The sequence below is a fragment of the Lynx canadensis genome, chromosome C1 (genome assembly GCF_007474595.2).
Source record: "Lynx canadensis isolate LIC74 chromosome C1, mLynCan4.pri.v2, whole genome shotgun sequence".
In the NCBI taxonomy this organism is placed as follows: domain Eukaryota; kingdom Metazoa; phylum Chordata; class Mammalia; order Carnivora; family Felidae; genus Lynx; species Lynx canadensis.
This window is the reverse complement of record NC_044310.1, coordinates 205,945,593-205,966,588: the sequence shown is the minus strand read 5'-3', so window position 1 is coordinate 205,966,588 and position 20,996 is coordinate 205,945,593. Positions and strand designations below refer to the sequence as shown.

Here is a 20,996-nt window from a genome sequence, read left to right as displayed (position 1 = left end):
AAGAGAGGTCAAGTACGTACGATTATTTGAGGTGGAAGTCGGGGGGCCGGGGACTTAGAAAGAGGCACAGTGATCTAAGAAGATGTTGTTCCCAGATTACTTTAAATAAAATTCATGAATTCTGGGGCACCCAGGTGGCTCAGTCAGTGAAGCGTCCAATGTCGGCTCAGGTCATGATCTCACGGTTCATGAGTTCAGGCCCCACATCAGGCTCTGCGCTGACAGCTCAGAGCCTGGAGCCTTCTTTGGATTCTGTGTCTCCCTCCCTCTCTGCCCCACCCCTGCTTGCACTCTGTCTCTCTCTCTCTCTCTCTCTCTCTCTCAAAAATAAATAAACATTAAAAAAAAATTTAGGGGCACCTGGGTGGCTCAGTCGGTTGAGCATCCGACTTCAGCTCAAGTCATGATCTCACAGTTTATGAATTCGGGCCCCGCATCAGGCTCTGTGCTGACAGCTCGGAGTCCGGAGCCTGCTTCAGATTCTGTGTCTCCCTCCCTCTCTCTCTGCCCCTCCCCCGCTCACAGCCTGTCTCTGTCTCTCAAAAATGGATAAAAATGTTAAAAAAAAAGTTTATAAAAAAAATTTTTTTTTAATTCATGAATTCTGGGCACCTGGGTGGCTCAGTCGATTGAGCATCTGACTCTAGATTTTGGCTCAGGTCATGATCTCATGGTCGTAAGATCGAGCCCCGTGTCAGGGTCCGCACTGACAGTATGGAGCCTGCTTGGGACTCTCTCTCCTTCTCTTTTTGCCCCTCCCCCACTCTCTCTCAAAAATAAACAAACATTTAAAAAAAAGACTCATGCATTCTGAATTATTAATCAATTCTTATTTCCTACGAGTTTTCCTACAGATAATTTCAATCCTGTTCTTTTCTTATTCATGGTTGTTTGTATATTTCAGGTGGCTCTTCCAGAAAGCTCAAACATGCCCATAGATATTAAATTCATCATAAGACTTTCCCCTTTTAAAGTGTGAGATGGCGGGGCACCTGGGTGGCGCAGTCGGTTAAGCGTCCAACTTCAGCCAGGTCACAATCTCGCGGTCCGGGAGTTCGAGCCCCGCGTCAGGCTCTGGGCTGATGGCTCAGAGCCTGGAGCCTGTTTCCGATTCTGCGTCTCCCTCTCTCTCTGCCCCTCCCCCGTTCATGCTCTGTCTCTCTCTGTCCCAAAAATAAATAAACGTTGAAAAAAAATTTTTTAAAGTGTGAGATGGACAGCTTCCTCCTTGCCTTTCTCTTGTTTATGTGTAGGGAAACTGAGGTACTGGAAATTTCAAAACTATATTTAAAAAAAACCAACAAAACAGGAATTAAAAATATAAAGCTGGTGCCCCTGTCCCTCATTACCAAAACTGGACCGGGGAGCAAGAAATCTTTCTCAATTACTTTTTTAAATTTTTTTAACGTTTATTTATTTTTGAGACAGAGAGAGACAGAGCATGAATGGGGGAGGGTCAGAGAGAGAGATACACACACAGAATCCGAAACAGGCTCCAGGCTCTGAGCTGTCAGCACAGAGCCCAACGTGGGGCTCGAACTTGAGGACTGCGAGATCATGACCTGAACTGAAGTCGGACGCTCAACTGATTGAGCCACCAGGCGCCCCCTCTCAATTACTTCTTGAGGGGTAAAGACAGAGGTGACAAAACAAAACCATGCAAATCTGAGAAGAGTCCCCAGAGCCCCGGAAGACCAGAATCCTCGGTCTCCACAAAAAAGATTTTTATCACTCAGAGGAAGAAAACAAAGCTAAGCCTATGTTAGCTGCAAACTGCCCTGTTACTCTCTTTTGACAACACAAAGGGGAAAAAAAATGGCTGCTCTCAGACATGAAACTCCTTGCCCTGGAAAAAATCAGCCAACATCTCTCCTGGTGGTAGAGTCGGGAATCATAGCTCCTGTTCACGTTCCGGTGCTTTTTAGAGCTGGCCGCTCGTGTGTTCCATTTCCCAGTCCCATCCAGCAATTCGAGCTGAGCTACGCGCTCACGGCCTCACACAGCAAGCAGCCTTGCCTCGTTTCTATGGTGTCGTGTCGTATTGACCTCAGATGGGGAATGAGCAGCTTCATGAGCCGTTGCATAGGCAGCTAGAGAGGAGTTTGGAAATGGGCATTATTTTCTTCTCACTGAGACCAAGAGTAGATCTTTGGCAACAAGAAATCTTTGCTGTTTTTCTTTAATTCTGAAAATTCCACAGAGTTGATCTCTCGACTGATCTCACACAGGAATTGCTCTTTCTTGGGCTGCTACACAGCTGGACCCTAGAGAAAGGCTAGGCTGTTGGCAGAGGGGGTTGCAAAGGGTCAACATGTGGGTGCCCACGAAACCTGGGTTTATTGAAACTCTGGCTTATGGTGGAGGCTCAAATAATATGCCTGACGTGAGGAAAGAGCATGCGTGTGTGTGTGTGTGTATGTGTACACACACATACACACACACACACACACACACATACTCAAGAACATTCATTAAACACTTACTGTGTTACACTGGGCACCACACTAATCCCCTTAACATTATCTCTTTAAACCCCTACTTGACATTTAAATTTAAATTAGGCTCCCCTTCCTTTCTTTGTATTTCAGAGAATCCCTTATCGTGCTTTTTTTTTTTCCTCATCAGGATATAATCATGACATGAAACATAATGCACTACTTTTGTCAAATGGGTTCAAACCAGTTTTATTTTATTAAAGTACACTCCTTTCCCCATCTATAGCAAGAATGATACAATAAGCACCTGAGTACTCTTCTAGACTCATCAGCTTTGAACATTTTGTGCACAAGCGCGGCTACCCACGTGTGCGCGCGCAGATATACATGTGTATTATTTTTATTTTTGTAGACCCATTTGAAAGTAAGTTGTAGACATCAATGGTTCGATTGTATTATCATCCCTAAACATTTTGGCATGTGGTTCTTAAGTACAACAACACTGGTCTTCTTTTTTAATGTTTATTATTTATTTTTGAGAGAGAGAGAGAGAGAGTGAGTGGGAGGGGCAGAAAGAAAGAGGGAGACAGAGAATCCCAAAAAGGCTCTGTGCTGTCAGCACACAGCCTGATGCAGGGCTCGATGCCACAAACCGTGAGATCATAACCTGAGCTGAAATCAAGAGCCAGACGCTTCACAGACTGAACCACCCAGGCGCCTCAAGAACACTGTCCATTTTATTTTATTTTATTTTATTTTATTTTATTTTATTTTATTTTATATTTACTTATTTTTTTTAAGTTTATTTATTTTTGACACAGAGAGCAAGCATGAGCTAGGGAGGGGCAGAGAGAGAGAGAAGAGACACAGAATCCGAAGCAGACTCCAGTCTCCGAGCTGTCAGCACAGAGCCTGACGCGGAGCTCGAACTCACGAACCGTGAGACGATGACCTGGGCCAAAGTTGGACGCTTAACTGACTGGGCCACCCAGGCGCCCCAAGAACGCTGTCCTTTTTAAATACACCATTCTCATACCCAAGACATCTAACCTCTACACAATTATTTTGTACTTAGTTCACATTCAAACTTGATGAACTGTCTCCAGGATATCCTTACAGCTGATTGCCACCCCCTACCCCCCACAACCATCCATGACAGCTGCTGTGTCTTTGAGTACTCTCTCTTTTTGGTCTTTCAGGAAATTAATATGTTTGAAGAGTCTAGGCCAGTTGTTTAACACAATCTGAATGTCCCACAATCTGAATTTGTCAATTTCCTCATGATTTGATTTCAACGAATACTTCAGCAAGGACACTTACAAAGAGAGATGGAAACATGTTTAATAGCACTCAACAGTCTGGTCAGGAAGCCCTCCGGGCTGTACATCAGCCCGTACTCTCCTATTCTGGGGGTGCGCAAAGTGCTTTCTCACGTACAATGTCATCTGATCCACAGAATAACCCTTGGAGAAGACAGGACAATTGTAACAGTTTCCTCTTTAGAGTTGTAAAATCTGAGGCTCAGGGAAGACAAATGAAACCACCTAAGTCCCTCTGAATCAGACCCCAAGACCGTATCACTTGCTTCTGTACATGTGGCTGAGGCACGACAAATGGCTTCTTAATGTCCATTTTGATTTCTTTGTGTGGCTGGGGCCTGCCATCACGTTGGGCCCACAATGGAAAGAAGCAATTTCTTAATGGCAGTGATCATATTTTTTTCATTTTGCCGTAAATATAAAAGTGAAACAGCAATCCCTATCAAAATAGCACCAGCATTCTCCAAAGAGCTAGAACAAACAATCCTAAAATTTGTATGGAACCAGGAAAGACCCCGAATAGCCAAAGCAATTTTGAAAAAGAAAACTGAAGCTGGAGGCATCACAATCTCAGACTTCAAGCTGTATTACAAAGCTATAATCATCAAGACAGTATGGTACTGGTACCAAAACAGACACTCAGATCAATGGAACAGAATAGAAAACCCAGAAATGGACCCACGAACGTATGGCCAACTAATCTTTGACAAAGCAGGAAAGAATATCCAATGGAATAAAGACACTCTCTTCAGCAAGTGGTGCTGGGAAAACTGGACAGTGACATGCAGAAAAAATGAACCCGACCACTTTCTTACATCATACACAAAAATAAACTCAAAATGGATGAAAGACCCAAACGTAAAACAAGAAGCCATCAAAATCCTAGAGGAGAAAGCAGGTAAAAACCCCTTTGACCTCAGCCACAGCAACTTCTCACTCGACACGTCTCTGGAGGCAAGGGAAGCCAGCAAAAATGAAGTACTGGGACCTCATCAAAATAAAAAGCTTCTGCACAGCTAAGGAAACAATCGGCAAAACTAAAAGGCAACCGACAGAATGGGAGAAGATATTTGCAAATGACGTATCAGATAAAGGGTTAGTATTCAAAATCTATAAAGAACTTATCAAACACAACACCCATAAAACAAATAATCCAGTGAAGAAATGGGCAAAAGACACGAATAGGCACTTCTCCAAAGAAGACATCCAGATGTGAACAGACACACGAAAACATGCTCAACATCACTCATCACCAGGGAAATAGAAATCAAAACCACAATGAGATACCACCTCACACCTGTCAGAACGGCTAACATTAACAACTCAGGCAACGACAGACGTTGGCGAGGATGTGGAGAAAGAGGAACCCTCTTGCACTGCTAGTGGGAATGCAAACTGGTGCAGCCACTCTGGAAAACATTATGGAGGCTCCTCAAAAAATTAAAAATAGAACTACCCTATGACCCAGCAATTGCACTCTGCTAGGTATTTATCCAAGGGATACAGGTGTGCTGTTTCAAAGGGGCACATGCACCCCAATGTTTATAGCAGTGCAAACGACAATAGCCAAAGTATGAAAAGAGCCCAAATGTCCATCGACAGATGAATGGATAAAGAAGATGTGGTGTATACACACACACACACACACACACACACACACACACACACACACAATGGAGTATTACTCGGCAATCAAAAAGAACGAAATCTTGCCTTTTGCAACTATGTGGATGGAACTGGAGGGTATTATGCTAAGCGAAATGAGTAAGAGAGAGACAAATATCATATGACTTCAAAGTCCTCATATGAGGACTTGAAGATACTAAGCAGATGAACATAAGGGAAGGGAAGCAAAAATAATTTAAAACCAGGGAGGGGGACAAAACATAAGAGACTCTTAAATATAGAGAACAAACAGAGGATTGCTGAAAGGGTTGTGGGAGGAGGGATGGGCTAAATGGGTAAGGGGCATTAAGGAATGTACTCTTGAAATCATTGTTGCACTATATACTAACTAACTTGGATGCAAATTTAAAAATTAATTAACTTTAAAAAAGTGAAACAAACACTTGTATCACATCCATAATAAAATTTAGGCTGAGGAATTAATAGAACTAGAAAGTCAGGGGAAGTTATGGGGCTGCACAAGATGGGAAGGGAGCCTTTCCCATGACCCATGCAAACACAGCTGATAAGCCTCTCTGGGTATCCAGAATTCAAATAATCTAACACTGGGAGGAAGGAGGACTTTTCCTTATGGTAAATGCCAACTAATTAATATAGAAGGAATGCTAGAGCTGGAAAACCACCAGTTTGCAATCATGACTGCAATAATCGATTCAGGCAAGAATTATCAACGGATAGGAAAGCCACCAAGTAAAGTCTGATGAACAGAACAATTACAGTGTCTAAGTAACACTATCCCCAGGTTACTTGTTAATGAAAAGGAAAAAGTCTTTATATTTGTAAATATAAATCTAAGATACATGATATATTTACGTATGTAAACATATAAAGGTTTCTGTAGACAAATCTCTGCAATTTATCTTTATGGTAGAGAAACCTGGCAAACACCCCACTCAAGTGATCAAAGTGAGTATCACCAACAGTGGGACAAACTGACATCAACAGCTTCCTGATACACGAGGTCCTGAGGAAGACGCACCAGCATTCCTGTGGAATTCTTGCCACAGACGCGTAACTGGAATATAACCACGACGGACCATACCAACCCACAGTGAGGAACATTCTAGAAACCACTGGCCTATACTCCTCCAAATCGCTCCTGTCATAAAGACAAAGGCAAGTTGAAAAATGATCCCAGCCTAAAGCAGGCTAAAGAGATGCGAAAATTCAACGCGACGTATGATTCTGTTTGGGGGAAAAGACACGTGACCCACCCCATTCCCCAAAAGGCACAGCTAACAAGGCAACGATTGTGGCCATTGGTGAAATTTGAAATATAGGCTGTACACTGGTTAACGGTCCTTGATCAACATTCAATTTCCTAAATTGCACTGACATCAGAGAAGAGAATCATCTTGCTCTTAAGAGATACACAGAAGCAGACGTCATGATTTCAGCTCCTATCAGAAAGTTCAGTGCTGTATTAGACCACTAGAGAGAGAAACACTGTAGCAAAATGTTACAAGTGTGGGAGAAAGGCACACAGGAGTTCATTTTACTATTCATGAAACTTTTCTGAACCTTTGAAATTTTTCAACACAAACTTACAGAAATTAAAATCAACACATACAACGGTACATGAAATTTCCCCCTTTAAATGGCAAGCCTCCCTTGTCTCTTGCTTTCTTGCCCAAACATGCAACTTCCCATCATACTACGCGCACGGGCTCTACAACGTGAATTTAAAAGTAGCCTGCCTTAAAATTTTTAACGTCTACGTGTTAGGTATTTAAAAACTTAAGAAGTGGGGCGCCTGGGTGGCGCAGTCGGTTAAGCGTCCGACTTCAGCCAGGTCACGATCTCGCGGTCCGTGAGTTCGAGCCCCGCGTCAGGCTCTGGGCTGATGGCTCGGAGCCTGGAGCCTGTTTCCGATTCTGTGTCTCCCTCTCTCTCTGCCCCTCCCCCGTTCATGCTCTGTCTCTCTCTGTCCCAAAAATAAATAAACGTTAAAAAAAAAAAAAAACAAAAAACAAAACTTAAGAAGTATCATCAGACAGGCATAACTGAAGAATGATTTGTTTACAAATGGGTCTTGAGCTCCTACTCTGTGTGCCCTGGGAATACAGCAGGGAACAGTGAGACAAAATCCCGGCGGGCCTCCTGGAGCTCTATACTGTGGAAAGAAACAATTCCCAGGAACTGCACTCCTTTACACATTGTTCTTAGAGTCTAAACTTCTTTCAATTATCCCTCCTGATTATTATGATGCACGCGATAGTTAAATCAGTTTCTCTCCATTATTTATGTAACGAATCATGATTTTGTGAACGCTTTATTGTATTTTGATAAACCAACAATAACATAAAATACATAAATTATATACTATTTTTGAAATGTATAAAGGAAATATATGGTAGCTTCTTTTTTTTAATTTTTTTTTTTAACGTTTATTTATTTTTGAGAGAGAGAGAGACAGAGCATGAACAGAGGAGGGGCAGAGAGAGAGGGAGACACAGAATTCAAAACAGGCTCCAGGCTCTGAGCTGTCAGCACAGAGCCCAACGCGGGGCTCGAACTCACGGACCGTGAGATCATGACCTGAGCCGAAGTCGGACGCTCAACCGACCGAGCCACCCAGGCGCCCCTATGGTAGCTTCTTATATTACTTTTTTCATTTTAATTCTAGTCCTGTGTAACCTACACTGTAATATTAGTTAACCTACAGTGTAATATTAGTTTTGGGTGTACAATATAGTGATTCAACACTTCGATATATCACCCGGTGCTCATCGCAGCAAGTAAACTCCTTAATCCTCATCACCTATTTCACTCATTCCACCACCAACTTCCCTTTCGTAAGCATTGAATGACCCTCAGCAAAGAGGAAAGAGGGTTTTGATGGAGGACACAGAGAAACCTGGTGGTTTAGCGAGGTTTGGTGTAAGAAATACACGGAGGGTAACTGTGACCTGATGATGGCACTTTGGGTTGAATGAGAACATATTTCTTCTAAAAGGATTTAATTAGTAGGATATTAACAGACACAGCCTTGCAGTGTTAGTAATTCTCGCTAGTATTAGAGAATCGTTGACGCTGAAATGAATGCTCTAACGTCGATGGGGAAGTGAAGGCCCACAGATGCGTGAACACGTGTAGGATGGATAATCTGAGCATCTCCAGACAGCTGTCAGAGAATTAAAGATGAAGTGATGATTGAGGATGAACTGAACTAATATTTACTGAGTCTTTATGATGCAAGGTAGAGTTAAGTTCACAAACTCTTTTATTTTAATCACTTTTTTTTAAACGTTTGTTTATTTTTGAGAGGGAGAGACAGCGCACATGAGCGGGACAGGGGCAGAGAGAGAGGGGGAGACACAGAATCCGAGCATTAGAGACACAGAATCTGAAGCAGGCTCCAGGCTCTGATCTGCCAGCACAGAGCCTGATGTGGGGCTTGAACCCACGAATGGTGAGATCACGACCTGAGCCAAAGTCAAATGCTTCACCGACTGAGCCATCCAGGTGCCCCATTTATTTTATTTTTTAAAATATAAACTCTTAATTAAGTAGAAGGGGAGCAGAGAGATCACAAAATAAGTTGCTGGATGCTACCTGACCTGCCTGGGCTGTGTCAGGGAGTCAGCAAAGAAACAACTCTGGGTTTGAAGTGCATTAATTTAAAACGGAAATGAACACAGCAACTTAGGTCTCTGTTGCAATATCACATTGCATTGGGTTGATACATAGCTCTGCTTTTGTCTAAGGAATTGTCCATATTCTATCCTTACTTGGGTTATTTCAAATAAAAGTCCTTAAATGCACATGGTCTGTGCGGGTCTGGTTCACTCAAATCAGGCTGGCCTCAGTCATCTGGCTGGTGATAAAATCAATCTCGTGGCGGCTGAGGTGTTATGTAAATGTTCATATTCTCAGCTTGCTTTTTTAAAAGGTTTCAAATACTGGCAGGACACTGAAGATGCCAGAGATAAGACGTGGTATTTCCGATGTAATTGTTTGGGAGGTAAGCAGAAAGGATGGACTGAAGCAAGTTTCCCTTATTCTAAATGTTAAAGAGAAGCACATTAGACAGGCATGAGCGAAAAACCAGAGCTCTGTTTGCTAGTCTCAACAACGAATTCAGATCTGGTCATTTCTATCTGACCCCTGACCCAAATAATTATTTGTCAGCAGAGTTAAAACTAGGCTGTGTCAAGTGATAACCACTTAAAACTAAAGTTTAACCCCACTGGGTGATAACTGTAATCATTTAATCCAACAAAATACACTTGGCTTTCAACATTGGCAACCTATTTCACGCGTGTATGAGTTACACTTAAACGTCAGTTCCTAAAAATAATGTCTTTCAATTTTCCTTATATCCCCCCAAATGCCAACTATAGTACTTTGCACATAAGGGACCAAAACCAGTATCAGGACATAGAAAAATCATGCTCTGAAACATGTTGATTACCTGCTTAAATATATATATATAGGTTGCAAAATATATATATATATAGGTTGCAAAATATATATTTATATATATAGGTTGCAAAATATATATATATATATATTGCAACCTATATATATATATATATATATTTATATATATATTTTGCAACCTATATATATATATTTATATATATATATTTTGCAACCTATTTATATATATTTATATATATAGCCAAAGAAATGTAACCAGCTTCTCTTGGAAAAACACAACGGCAAACTTATCTCTGTGTTACCATTACAGTAACTAATCAACAGTCTGCTAACATTCCATGTGAGTTAAATACACAGTTAAAAATAGTGTCATGTGACTGCACGTGAAATGCAATGCTCTCAGAAACTGAAAGCAGTAAAATCCCGTTCTAAGGAAACAGACCTAAAAACATTTTGAATGGCATTTAATGGACTGTCTCTGGTGAAACTATTACTTCCAGTTTCAGATGAAGTATATACAGTTTGGTTAATTGTGCTACTAGGGTCTGGCTCTGCCCTTTCTCCTGCTGGGCGGTCCAGGTCACTTTCGATGTGAAGAGCTAATTACTCTGCTCCTCAGTCCTTCTGTCAACATGGTCTGTCACCCTCCTCCCCCATCTCAAGTCTGCCCAATATACAACTTTTTAAAAATAAGATCAGTCTATATTAGAATACATACAACTACAGTGAGTGGCCTCCCAAAATTGTTTTTGCTACAGACTGATGCCTATGTGAACTGAATATGATGAAGATATTCATTAAACAGAAATCTGCATACATTAATAGACTGTGCTGTAACGCATTCATCAAAGGACTGCTATGTTACGATCTGCTCGAACAGAGAAATGGATTCATATACAGTACTAGAAATTTTATGTCTAGGGGAGCCTGGGTGGCTCAGGCAGTTAAGCCTCTGGCTCTTGATTTCGGCTCAGGTCACGATCTTGCAGTTCATAGGTTTGAGCCCCGCATCGGGCTGTGCACTGACAATACAAAGCCTGCTTGGGATTCTCTCTCTCCCTCTCTCTGCCCCTAGCCTGCTCACTCTCTCCCTCTTAAAAATAAATAAATAAAAATTTAAAAAAAAAAAGGAAAAAAGGAAGAAACTCTATGTCTAAATTGGATTCTCCCTGTAGTTCAATAGCAGTATTCTTGAAAGCATTCAATTCCCAAGTGAAAAATAGTCATTTCTTAGCTAAAGATGTATCCTAAATAAAGCTCAAATAACATCTATAGGATTCTTATTTTAGGAAGTTCTTACTTGAAGCCACTTCTCTCACACTAACACCACAATCAATAACAGTAACATGGCTCAAAGTTAGGTAATACTTTTACTTATTCTAACAAGCGTTTGGTCCTTGAGGTACATACCAACAGTGTGGATCGGTTTCCTGTATGGCATCAGGCCAAAATTGTATTGAAAAATCCCTCTGGCATGGAAAAGAGGCAAAGCAAACCCCATGATCTTCTGTAGCCTCTCTTGCACGGTTCGAAGCCATGAGCCTTCAGGGTTGTTAACTTGTTTAAACAGCTCATTTTCTCCAAAAGAAAACACTGGGACCAAGGAGGCGCTACAAATAACAAAGGGTAAGAGTACAGATTTTCAATGGAAGGGATTTAAGTATTTTATTCTGTCCAGCTGGCTTTTGCAACCTATTCCTGACAATTTTTCAATGTTCCTCTGCCTCCCTATCCTGCTAATTTCATGTTCCACACCATGAAACTTATACTTGAAATCGTTTGAGAAGGGACTTCAGCAGCCTAGCAATTTATGGAAGTTTATTCGAGAGCCAATCAAGGCTCCAGGAAACTTCTTTTCCACCTATAGTTTGGGCCATGGTTCATTTGTTCATTTGACTGGAAATCTGTACTGTGAATATAAAATTTTGTACCTTTTTTGTTTGCTTTGCTTTGCAAGGTGAGTGTAGGTGCTGGATGCCGTGACACTGAACTACCTTACTGGGAAGGTCGTATTCCAGTCCCCATGAACACCAACATTTACTTTTAGTGTCAGGTCAACTAAGAGGAGGTCTGCCTTTAAGGACAAGAAACAATACTTAATTTCTCTGTGTTCATTTAATAACGTCTTAATTTCCAGGGGCGCCTGGGTGGCTCAGTCGGTTGAGCGTCCGACTTCGGCTCAGGTCATGATCTCACAGTTCGTGAGTTCTAGCCCCACGTCGGGCTTTGTGCTGACAGATCAGAGCTAGAGCCTGCTTCGGATTCTGTGTCACCCTCTCTCTCTCTCTCTGCCCCTCCCCCACTCACACCATGTCTGTTTCTCCAAAATTAATAAACGTTAAAAAAAATTTTTTTTTTTTAAATAATGTCTTAACTTCTCTGACCCAGGTACCTGAAATGAGAAACCACTTACCCATGGGTCAAAGCAATTTTAACAAATCCTTTCCGCTGGCGGATGAACAGAGTGAATTTTCCAGGATGGGCATCCAGCGATTCTTCTGCGCCCCCAAGAACTATGACTGAAATGTTTCCACCTCCCTCCTTGCTCAGCACATGGGACACACTCTTCTTAGAAACTGAGACTGGCCCTTAGTGAATAAAACAAAAAGGGTAAGTACTTATTGTGTTTTAAAAATTACAGCATTTTTATCATAATATTCTGTGGCGTCTGCGAACACTTAACAAAATTCCCTACCCTGCTTACATATGGAACAACTTGTAGTTTATAATTTTGACACAGCCAGATCTTTGGTAATGTATTCCATTAATTAGATCTAACGTTTTGGCAGGTGATGGGCTGCATCTTTAAAATGTCACTTGTGGGGCGCCTGGGTGGCGCAGTCGGTTAAGCGTCCGACTTCAGCCAGGTCACGATCTCGCGGTCCGGGAGTTCGAGCCCCGCGTCGGGCTCTGGGCTGATGGCTTGGAGCCTGGAGCCTGTTTCCGATTCTGTGTCTCCCTCTCTCTCTGCCCCTCCCCCGTTCATGCTCTGTCTCTCTCTGTCCCAAAAATAAATAAATGTTGAAAAAAAAATTTTAAAATGTCACTTGTTATTGGGACGCCTGGGTGGCTCAGTCAGTTAGGTGTCCGATTCGGCTCAGGTCATGATCTCACCATTTGTGGGTTCGAGCCCCGCGTCGGGCTCTGGGCTGATGGCTCGGAGCCTGGAGCCTGTTTCCGATTCTGTGTCTCCCTCTCTCTCTGCCCCTCCCCTGTTCATGCTCTGTCTCTCTCTGTCCCAAAAACAAATAAACGTTGAAAAAAAAATTTTTAAATGTCACTTGTTATTGGGACGCCTGGGTGGCTCAGTCAGTTAGGTGTCCGATTCGGCTCAGGTCATGATCTCACCATTTGTGGGTTCGAGCCCCGTGTCGGGCTCTGTGCTGACAGCTTGGAGCCCGGAGCCTGCTTCGGATTCTGTGTCTCCCTCTCTCTCTCTGCCCCTCGCCCACTCACACTGTCTCTCAAAAACAAATAAACATTAAAATTTTATCCAAAAATTTTTTTTAAGATGTCACTTGTTAAATCTACCGCTTATTTGGATAGGTTGTGCACTGCTCAATTCTATCTATGGACTCTATTCATACTGCATTATAAGTAAAAGGGCCCCCTGCAATTGTTCAGTCACAACCTGCATGGCTGTATTTGGTGGCCTTGATCAGTAGCCTGCTGAATCCTGGCTCAGAACCAAAAAGCATATCCTTTTCAAGAGGCTGCAACAGATCTTCTGAACACACAAGGGCCTGTTGTCAGATATTCTACATGGATTCTTGTTTCCCAAACCTACGTTTGTATTGTAAATGGTTTTAAAAGTTCAGACGTTTAACAAATAACCAGATCTTTACATGGTTCCAAAATGCCTAGTCTGACTTTGGTAAACTGTTTACTTAAGACCGTGATATAATTGTTCGGTCTTTGTACCAGGCTTTCCCACATAAAAATAACTTTAAAGATTCCTTTTCAGATTTTGAACGTACTATGTCCTCTTGGAGGAAAACATCATGAACTCTTACAGGAAAAGAAAAAAGAGGAAAACACAAGCCACTCATGACCTGTATTTCAGAGATAATTCCTTTTTAATGTCTTATTGTTTCCTCCCATTCTTGGCTTCATCCATTGTTTTTGGTCATAAAAGAGTATGTCGGACACGTTTTATTAAGACACAACACACCTCATCTCTCAAAGGAAAATTATATGCTTATTTTTCTGTGAGCTCCTATTACTGGGGGAATATAGAATAATGCAGGATTCTGAGTGACCAACCACTTTCTTAAGAGAAGAGGCAGGAGCCTGGGTGGCTCAGTCAGTTAAGCAAGCGTCCGACTCTTGATTTCGGCTCAGATCGTGATCTCACGGTTGTCGGATGGAGTCCCGTACCGGGCTCCGTGCTGAGCATAGAGCCCGCTTGGGACTCTCTCTCTCCCTCTATGCCCCTCCCCCACCTGTGCTTGCTTACTCTCTCTCTCAAAATAAATGAATCAATAAAGATTAAAAAAAGAGACAAAGAGAGAAGAAGCAGAGAGTGGCGGGTTAGAGGGCAAAGAACCCTGAGCCTCAGTGGGTTTGAACTTCCTCTGAGTTCAAGGCACGGCCATTGTGCCCCATGTGCCCTGAGTGGAAACTGGAGGCATAGCTTCCGGGCCTTTTAGATTTCCAGATACCGACTCTCCTCCGGGCACTTCTCAGTGTCCCTTTCTAGGCTCCCTTTACAGGATCTCTGTAAATGCTGCTATGTCTTAAGGCTCTAAGACCTGAATATTTGTATCCCTCTAAAATTTCTATAAACCCTAATCCCCAATAGAATGGTATTAAGAAGTAGGACCTCTGGAAAGAATAAATGAATGAGGTCATGAGAATGCAGCCCCAAGATGAGATCAGTGTTCTTATCAAAAGAGGAAGAGACAGGGGTTATGTTACGTGAAGACATAACAAGATGGCTTGCTGTGTGCAGGCCAGCAATGGGGCTCTCACCAAACACTGGATCTGCCAGTGCCTTGATCTTGGACATCCAGCCTCCAGAACAGTGAACAATAAACGTCTATTATTTCAGCCACCCAGTCTATGGTATTTCGTTACAGCAGGTTGATCTATGACAGGCTCCTTCCTCGTTTCTAACACCTTTTAACGTTATCTACATACATGGATTCAACTACCACTTACAATTGCTGAGTTCTCCCAAACGTTATCTCCTGGGACATCTTCCTCCTGAGGCCCTGCACCCACACTTCCAATGGCCCAGTGGACATTTCTACCTTGACAACTCAAAGACACCTCGGGTTCCATGTTGCCAAACCCAGTGCGCTGTATTCTTCCTCAAGGTTGTCCTTCTGGCAACATTTCTTCTCAGGGGGAATGGGGCCATCATCTACTCTGTCACCCAAGTCAAAAGTATAGGCTCCTCCCATATATATTCCCCCTTCTTAGCAATCATGTCGACACATCAGTCATTCCTTCATTCAGAACACGTACTGAGCACCTGCTGCAAGGCAGACACTGCGCTAGAGGCTGATGATATGATGACATATGCATTGCTTGCTACCTTCACGAGCCCGCAGCAATCAATAAGTCTCGGTGAATCTATCGGCTGCTTTTCCTACTGACCTCCTCTGCATAGTATATAAGGCTGTTGTGAGCTGATCTCTGCTACCTGCCCAGCCTTACTCGGTACACAGGAAGGAACAGGAGTCTTGAAACATGGAATGTGTCCCGCCTGACACCTGGTGAGTACAGACTCATGAAAATGGACCAAGAGGAATGGTTTGGAGGTGGGACCTACAGGGACTTACAGCGACAGAAATCTATTGGGTAAGAGCAAACCAGGCACTGGTCAGCAAAGGACCTCTGAAACCCTACTGGTTCTTTATTACCGGGGGTTCAGTACACATGTCCGTCTGTCTCTCATGCCCAGACGGACGGCTGCCAAGGCAGGCACAGAGTAGAAGGGGCTGTCCTAGGAAGCCGGTTCCAGGAAAAATCAAGAACTCTCTAAACTTTAAGACAAGGACACCCTAGAGCTTCAAGTGTGGATATTTTTATTTAGCCTTTAGGAGATCTCAGGTCATAGGAAAAAGGAAAAGATCTCATAATGTCATAAGCCTGAGTGAACAGACAAGTTTAATCTCAAATGCTGGCTCGAGTAAATGGCAGCGAGTGTGAGGGCACTACTTGGAGAAAGACTCTCAGGTTGATTATATGTATCTGTCATGGCCACGGAGAGGGGTGTATCTACATCTCTCGGGCCATGAATTGCCACACCTGCTCTCAGTTATGCCACTCAAACGCACTTGTGGCTTGGAACCACAACTGGGTACTGTAAATACATTTCTGTGCTTTTTTTTTTTTTTTTTTGCAATTCAAAAAATTTCCCTTTAATTTTTTTTCCCTTTTATAAAATGAACCCAATCAGTGTCTCCAAAACAGGGAAGAGATAGGATTTTTTTTTTTTTTTTTTTTGCCTCTATGGTAGTTTGGAGGTTTGGTGCGCCCTCTAGAGGCCAGATACAGTGGCAGCCCAGACTGAACAGAGAGCCCAGGGCTTTGCGGGTGAAGGTCCGTAGACAGAACCCAAAAACCCAGCCAGCGATCCTGATCCTCCGGTGCTTAGTGATTTCCTATCAGGTATATAATGACAACAGAGATTTGAGAAATTAATAGGAAGTAATGAAAACCTGGAAGACCCTGGAAAATTCTGTCTCTGAATATGCCACTTATTGATCCTGAAATTATAAGTGTTCACAAAGAGACTATCCGCTTTTCTTTCTTTTTTTTTTTTTTTTTTAATTTTTTTTCAACGTTTTTTATTTATTTTTGGGACAGAGAGAGACAGAGCATGAACGGGGGAGGGGCAGAGAGAGAGGGAGACACAGAATCGGAAACAGGCTCCAGGCTCCGAGCCATCAGCCCAGAGCCTGACGCGGGGCTCGAACTCACGGACCGCGAGATCGTGACCTGGCTGAAGTCGGACGCTTAACCGACTGCGCCACCCAGGCGCCCCTATCCGCTTTTCTTTATATCTAAGAAATGCAAGACAATAAAGTTAGCCTACACAGCGACCATAAATATAAAGCGCTTTGTGAGTTACTGCAGTTCATGTGGAGTCAATAAGCCGGTCCAGTCAGAAAACCAAACAAACTGAACCCCTCAAATTACAGTGAGAGCTGTAAACACAAGCTTAGCCTCTGTGCACATTAATATAGTGTCTCCAGCATTCCAGTTAAATTTTATTCTTGGAATTGGTAGAATTATGGTTTCATTAATCAAAGAGTTTTCTGCTAGTTCAGAGTAGCAGAGTAGAATGAACTCATTTCTGAGCCAAATTATATTTAATCCGGGAAGAAAAAGGCAGATTAAGTATGCTTAGTTTACATACCGCCATTGTTTCAAGACATATTGGAGCACATTTTCCATCTCTAATGTTTATAAAAACATGCAAAGTGCCTCTCCAAAGGCACCGTCTATCACTTGTTTGACCCGAGATTCTTTCTAACACATCTCAATACACAAAATGCACTCATCGATTTATTCATTGAATTAACATCTATTGAACTTTCCTATATCCCAGGCACGAGGCTAGACACTAGGTGTGTTAAAAAAGACACAGTCTGTGTCTTCCTGGGACTTTCAGTCCAGTGGCAAGAATCATCCAAGCAGCATGTGAAATGTCAGAAAGGGAAAAAAGCAAAGGGTTTTACCACAAAACTGTAAACCTGTGTTTGGGAGGGAACATTCTGTGTGGTCCTGCCACCCTAGAACATGGTAGAAATAGTGATCTGCCTTCACTTACCACTACTCATCAGATATTCTCGAAAGAGAGGACACCGGAACCAAAATGGGAGCACGTGGAGATATGCAGTGAATCCAGGAAACAGCTGTTCGAAGTCCGAATAATTCGTACAAAAATTTCCAAAGGCTCCAGCAACGAGCACTCCATGGGGATGAAACCCAAATATGTAGTTGTGACTTGGATCCAAATCCCAAGTTTTGATGAGCTACAGTATGTATTGAGGTTAAAAAAAAAAAAAAAAAAAAGTTCCCTGATCAGTTTCCAATAAGAAACAAAGAACCCCCCTCATGATTAGTTCCTCTGTCAAAAGGAAATAGAGAACATGACTCATGTAGTTCTCTGGGTTAGTGATGTTTCCCAATTTTTAAACTATTTCCTAAGCCCAGGGCCCCTCACACACAGCCTTCTAGATCCCGTTTAGTCTGGGCTGATCTGCTGGCTTTCTCCCTCTGAAAAGGGAAAAGCTTAAACTGTGTGTGATAAAAACAAATTTCCATTCTTCTCCCAACTCAAAATAGTACTACACAAAACAATTCTACTCACATGAATTGGAAAATAGTCCTTAAAATACCTCCACACGGTCCAGCTTCTGACCCAGTTGGATCTCCTGCCCCCCTGCTCTGGGGTACGCCAGTCAAAGTAAAGCCATGTCATATAAGGGACATAGAGGAACCAATAGTTGTGTATGATCAGTATCACAATGATCCCAATGCACACCTGTGCTGTAAGAAAGGGAAAGACCTCAGGAATCAGGGTCAGTTAGCATCTGCTCACTGTACTATATCACCATAGGCCCATGGCAGGGGGATTGAATACACACAAAGTGTGTTAAACTGAGCCTCATTTCGGGGCACCTACATGGCTCAGTCAGTTGAGCAACCAACCCTTGATGTCGGCTCAGGTCCTGATCCCAGAATCATGGGATCGAGCCCTACATCGGGCTCTGCCCCTTTCCCCTGCTCACACGCACTCTCTCTAAAAAGACAAAAACAAAAAAACAAAAAAAAACCTGAGCCTCAGTTCAAGTGAGGTAATATAACAAGACAGCAGATGAGGTTAAATGAATTGCCCAAGTCCCACAGAATGGAAGCGGTTGATCTAAATTCATAGCCCACTCTCGGGGCACCTGAGTGGCTCAGTGGATTGAGCACCTGGATTCAGCTCTGGTCATGATCTCATGGTCCGTGAGTTCAAGCCCCACATCGGGCTCTGTGCTGACAGCTCAGAGCCTGGAGCCTGCTTTAGATTCTGTGTCTCCCTCTCTCTCTGCCCCTTCCCCACTCACAGTCTGTCTCGCGCTCAAAAAATACACATTTAATTAATTAATTAATTAATTAATTAATTCACAGTCCACTCTCAAAGTCCATGGTCTACACCACCTCCCTGGCACGATATACGGAGGAATCAGGGCTAAAAGGATGCAGAAGAGTTCCCTACTACAGATGTCTACCTTGCTTAAGCAGCCATTATTTATGTGCCCACAAAGAGAGAACATTCCAGCGACAAACTCTGTTTTCAGGAACTCTGTTGCGAGAGTCAGAGGTAGTATAGGAGGAACTCCTGACATCTTCCTTTACCTATCACTACTTGCGACATTTCACAACGACAAAGCAAAACCCAAATGGTTTACACACCTCATGACACAGCTTCAAAATATGTGAAGCAAGGACAGACAAAGCTCGACCTAAGTAGTAGTGACAAGACCGTTTGCCTTCAAGTAATACATTAAGCTAAGACAGACATTTTATGTGCGTGCTATCATACTAAAAAAATATTTTTAGAAAGAGAAATACATTAATGAGAAAGGGAGAGAGGAGCACAAAGTCATAAAGCTCGACACAATAAATGCCAGCAACTACCACTACTTTAGGAAGTGTCCTTGCCTCTTTCTTTCTGTTATGTGCTATACTCTCTGTTCTAGAGCTGACTTCAGTCCCCCAAACTCCTGTCTACTCTATCAGCTTTGCTACAGTTTTGTTCCCAAACGATCATGATCGGATTAACAGCACCTTGAACTATGACAGTTTGCTAGATACAATTTGTTTGTTTGTTTGTCTGTTTTGGCTAAAAACAGAACAAGTATTTATATTTCTGGAGATATATAAATCCATACATATCCCAGCATAGATTTACGCTAAATGGACCCCAGTAAGAGAACTGACCTGCTTTCTCCAGGGTAAGGTTTGTTTACGAAAAGGTGCATGAAAAGTTAAGGAAGTATGTGCCCTCTAACCCTCCGTGGGGTGGTTTGTCGCATTTTGGAACAGCCAGCGAAGTTTCCATGACTCCGGGGGCACAGCCAAAAGGGTGTCCTTTGCTCTCACTCCTACCAGGATCATTTCATCTTGCTTCACCTGCTTGCCTCTACCCAGGTCTGAGTGCTGACAATTTACCACTGTTGGTTAATCTTCTCTTTATTTTACTAAAATGTGTAAAAAAAAAAAAAGTGTACAAGAAAACTTAGGTAGATCTCATTACTCTGCACTCTATGGTAGATCAGGTGAGCTAAGACAGACAGGGAAGGGACAGAACAGTTCATGAGGGGTGACCATCTCCCACAAGCAGTGTCATTTTCTCCTCCTCACAACCCTCAAGGTACACATTACTGTACCCAGTTTGCAGTTGTGGAAACTGAGGCTCAGGGATTTTGAGGGTCCAAAGAATTTGAACCTGGATCTGCCTAAATTTTTAAACCCACCCACTTTTTTCTTTTTTAACAAAACCAAACTATTCTTAGCTTATGGCAATGGGACCATAAACTTACAAGTACTTATTACAAGCGGATAAGCAGGCTCATAGGCATAAAAAATCAGGTAAATGGGAGGTTCTGTTTTCCTTACTATAATGATGGAGAGACTGAGACCAAAAGCATACTGACTCAATTTGAACCACAGAGGGAGTCGAGCAGGTCCAGAAATAAAATCCCCCGGCCATGAATTCAGTGTTTCACTAACCCAACCACATACGCACTAATTGAATACATATTGCATATGTCTTTAACAGCCACTAGATGTTCTGCACGTACGATGGTTAAGACACGGATCTGGAATCTGACTGCTTATGTTGGAATCTGCCACCGACTAGCTGCCGAACAGGGGGCAAAGTTCTTTCGCTCCTTGAGCCTCAATTCCTTTACCTGTGAGATGGGCTGATACCAGCACCTGCCTCCACGGACCGTGGGGAAGGAGACGCAGAGAGGCCACCGTGCCTGGCACCGAGCAAGCACTTGACAATGGGAGCCATCGTTATGGTAACTGTGTTCACTATTACACGCTTGGAGAACGCAAAAAATAAAAGCAGATAAAATATTGCTCATGTTCCTGTCACTCCACAACAAGTACTGTTCAAATTTTTCCTTGTGGCCTTTTCTGTTCCTATGAACAGGTTATG

The 20,996-nt window shown here is 42.7% G+C and overlaps 1 protein-coding gene across 13 annotated transcripts in view; it reads right to left on the bottom strand.

Moving 5' to 3' along the window:
* The window catches only part of MOGAT1 (monoacylglycerol O-acyltransferase 1), a 69,186-nt gene that overhangs the window by 37,307 nt on the left and 10,883 nt on the right, over nt 1-20,996 (bottom strand). For 6 of the 13 annotated variants that reach the window (XR_003970701.1, XR_003970700.1, XR_003970699.1 and 3 more), the window contains exons 2-6: nt 20,743-20,879; nt 18,150-18,323; nt 17,607-17,811; nt 12,237-12,411; nt 11,234-11,433 (exon numbers count right to left, since the gene is read on the bottom strand). Coding sequence is in view for 10 of the 13 variants with exons in the window: in XM_030324163.1 (XP_030180023.1) it covers nt 11,234-11,433; nt 12,237-12,411; nt 17,607-17,811; nt 18,150-18,323; nt 20,743-20,879 (891 nt within the window). In the remaining 3 variants the exon portion in view is untranslated. Of the gene's footprint in view, nt 1-1,537; nt 2,091-8,899; nt 9,444-11,233; nt 11,434-12,236; nt 12,412-17,606; nt 17,812-18,149; nt 18,329-20,742; nt 20,880-20,996 lie in introns of those variants that run through there. The other 7 variants (XM_030324161.1, XM_030324159.1, XM_030324162.1 and 4 more) reach the window with 4 other exon arrangements.